The sequence below is a fragment of the Alosa pseudoharengus genome, unplaced genomic scaffold, assembly GCF_046254945.1.
Source record: "Alosa pseudoharengus isolate Yale_2024_CS ecotype anadromous, Long Island Sound unplaced genomic scaffold, YU_APseudo_1.1 YU_APseudo_1.1_scf_24, whole genome shotgun sequence".
Taxonomy (NCBI): domain Eukaryota; kingdom Metazoa; phylum Chordata; class Actinopteri; order Clupeiformes; family Clupeidae; genus Alosa; species Alosa pseudoharengus.
This window is the reverse complement of record NW_027468689.1, coordinates 26,154,323-26,157,730: the sequence shown is the minus strand read 5'-3', so window position 1 is coordinate 26,157,730 and position 3,408 is coordinate 26,154,323. Positions and strand designations below refer to the sequence as shown.

The following is a 3,408-nucleotide window of genomic DNA, read 5'->3' as shown; positions in this document are numbered from 1 at the left end:
GGGGCAGATCTAGCCAGGCCTTTAAGAAGCCAGCGAATGGACGGCACAGTAAACAGACTAGAAAAATTTGGATCATGAAATTTAGCGAAGAACTGGACGCCTGCCAACATTCTTCTAATTGAAGAGATTTTGAGATGCCGAGACTCGAAACTGTAAACGATAAAAGCACATACAGTAGAAACCATTACGGGAAATAAGGGTAAATGTAGAGAAACGCAAAATAATGAAAACCAAGACCAAGCCGATTTATAGGCTTTGAGTGTATTTGGGGCTACGCCCAAAGCCATGTACGACCTAGCTGAATTTAAGAGCGAATTCAGATCTTGATTCAGTCCAGAATTACTTCTGCTAACTGCGGGCATGGTGTCGGGTCCGGGCTGGCTGATGGGCATAGCTGCTTGAACTCCTGAAAACGAAAACGAGACAGTGCGTCAGCGAGAACATTGCAATGGCCGGGAATGTGTTCAGCGCTAATGATGAAATTATGTAACACTGATTGCCAAGTTAAGCGTCTAAGTAACGACATGATTATGGAAGAAGAAGATCTCCCTTTATTGATCATGCCGACGACTGCCGCATTGTTGCAGAATAGAGTTATGCGTTTACGAGACCAATCGCTTCCCCATAGAACGCTTGCAACCACCACAGGATAAATTTCATGAAGAGCGCATGAGGCAGATCCGAGGGCAAAGGTAGAGAAATCAGCTGGCCATTTCTCTGCAAACCATTGCCCTCGGAAGACCCCCCCAAAACCTACTGAAGGAGCGGCGTCCGTGAATATCTTGAGGGAGTCGGAAGACTCAGGGACGTCGTTGTAGAAAAACGAAATGCCATTCCATTTGCCGAGGAGCTGGGACCAGAACGCGATATCAGACCTGCTTCCTTCATCGACCAGAACTAAATCGCTCAACTTCTCGACAGAGTGAGCGAGAGATAGGAGGCGAGAGATAAAGGAGCGGCCCTGAGGAATTATCCTCATAGCGAAATTGAGGTGGCCGAGAAGCGAGAGAAGTTCACGTTTTGAAACCGTTCTAGACGAGACGAAAGACGCAGTAATGGCCCTAATTCTGATAAGTTTCTCTTCTGGAAGAGAAGCTTGCATTTTAACGGAGTCCAACATAATGCCTAGAAATTCGAGACGCGTAAGAGGACCCATCGTTTTCTCCTCAGAGAGAGGGACGCCTACAGCACTAAATACTCGCTTAAGCGTGTCTAAGACGGAATTCTCGGAGGACGGAAAGTCAACGAGCAGAAAATCGTCGAGAAGATGCAAAACGAAAGGTAATTTACAGACGTTGAGCAGAATCCAACACAGCGCTTCAGAAAGACAGTTGAAGATGTGAGGACTACTCCTACAGCCAAATGTCAGCTTGACCGCAAAATAGAATTTGGACTCCCACTTAACTCCAAAAAGCGGCCAATCGGAGGGATGGATAGGCATAATTTTAAAAGCATCCGTGATGTCGGCTTTTGAAAGCCATGCGCCCTGGCCTGCTACCTTAATCAAATGAATGGCATTGTCGACAGAAGCATAGTACAGGGAAAAGGGGTGAAGGGGAATGCTTTCGTTGATGCTGGCTACCAGGTCAGAGTGGGGGGAAGACATGTCAAAAATGAGGCGCTTTTTCCCTGAGTATTTGCGAGTCGCAACTCCTAAGGAATTGACTCTGAAGGGAGAGAAAGGAGGAGAAGAGAAAGGTCCGACCACATAGCCTTTATTTACTTCTTTAGCCAACAGGCTCGACACAATGAGTGGTTCAGACAGAGCAGATTGCAAATTCTTGGCTACAAATGAAACCCTCAAGGGGGAGAGAACACCAACCCGAAACCCTTGTGATAGCCCTGTCAGTAGGTAATTAACAAAAGAGGAATCGGGGTGAGAAGACAGAAAGAGAGAGAGGGCTGGAACATTGATTGGAGTGGAGGGGTGCCTGCTTAAAATTGTTTTGACGTTGTCTCGGCTTTCCCTCTCGAAGGAGGCCTCAGGCGCCGGGGGCAGACAGATTTTGGGTGTGGATCTTTGCAAAAACTACAAATATGTAGAAAACGGCAGTTAGGGAAGGTACAGACAGATTCATTAAAATTGTTGCACACAGTTACACCATTAAAGTGAACAAAAGGGCGCCCCTTTCGATCACGAGTGCCGCTTACGGGATCCGCCTGAACAGCCGATGGCACGTTCCTGCTGACAGTTTTGGGGCAAACAGAGGCTGCATGACCGTGCGAGCTGCATATGGTGCACGAGAGCACTCGGTGTCCACCGAAGTGTCGGACCAAAAGCTCCGTGTCAGTGACTGACCAATCCAGTCTGGTGTTATGTAGCGCAATAAACGCTGCAGATTTGGCGGAAAAAGCTAGGTGGTATTCGTAGAAAAGTGTTCCACCATAGCGTTGGCTAAAATCTGCCATCATAGCTAAATAAAGGTCCAGCTCATCCCTCCGCTCGGGGTAACTATGGCAAATAGTGTCTCTATAGACGCTGAACGCTATGACAAACTCCCCGAAAGACAGATTGCGAAGCAGTCTAGGGTCTGACGTTTTCAGTAAAACGGAGACGTCCCCGCAGTCTATAAACTGACGGTCGATGGCAGGTGATGGCAGTAAAAGTGAAGCAAGATTTACGTCCTTACCTTGCAGTATATGGGACCTCAGTAAAGGGGAGAGAGCCGCTGCGGCGGGAGAAACAAACCTCCTACCCGGAATTTGCGCTGGGAGTGCTGTAGCGAGGTTGAAGCTGTGCGTGCCTGCTACAGCGGAGGCTTCTGAGCGCGGTACGGCCGTGGAATGAGCGGGAGGGAGAACATCCGCTGGCTGGGAGGAGGAAGTGGAGGGGAGCAGCGTAGAGGGCCACGCTGAGAAGGTGGGAGATGTAGTTGAAGAAGTCGATGGCCTGGATGTCGAAGGGAGGTTTGGATTCTCAAAGGCTTTCATTCGCGCTTCTAAGCCCTTGACTGATTTTGTGAGATACTGAATAGCTTGGACGACTGATTGATCATCCGCTGGAGATGAATGATGTTGGGAGGTTGAAGGCTGAGGTTGTGCTGAAGCTTTGCTCGCCCTTTTTGCTGGTCGAGGTGGAGGAGACTTGGCGGGACGCTTCCTGCTCGCCTTCTTCGGCTGAGCTGGGACCTCGGGCTCCGGGGGCGCAGGATCCTCCGGGGCAAAAGCGGAGGGATCACCCAAGGAGTTAAAAGCCAGAGTGAGCAGGTCTTCTCTCCGAATATCACTATGGACGGGGATCCCTTGATCTTCTAAAAGTCCCAGGATATGATCAGAGGGATAGCTAGACCAGGGAGAGTCCCGTACGAGGACGCGAGCGCTTCGGCGGAATGAAGGAGAACCAGACGGTGGAATAATGTCATCATCCGAGTCAGAGAGTTGAAACTCGAGAGGATCAAACGAAGACAT

The 3,408-nt window shown here is 49.4% G+C and overlaps 1 protein-coding gene across 1 annotated transcript; it reads right to left on the bottom strand.

Moving 5' to 3' along the window:
* Nucleotides 1-328: 328 nt before the first annotated feature.
* LOC143141830 (uncharacterized) lies at nt 329-3,408 on the bottom strand. The gene is made up of 3 exons (XM_076302535.1): nt 2,697-3,408; nt 2,152-2,227; nt 329-1,667 (listed from the first exon to the last, which is right to left on the bottom strand). The coding sequence occupies exons 1-3, from the start codon at nt 3,406-3,408 to the stop codon at nt 329-331; spliced, it is 2,127 nt and encodes a 708-aa protein (XP_076158650.1).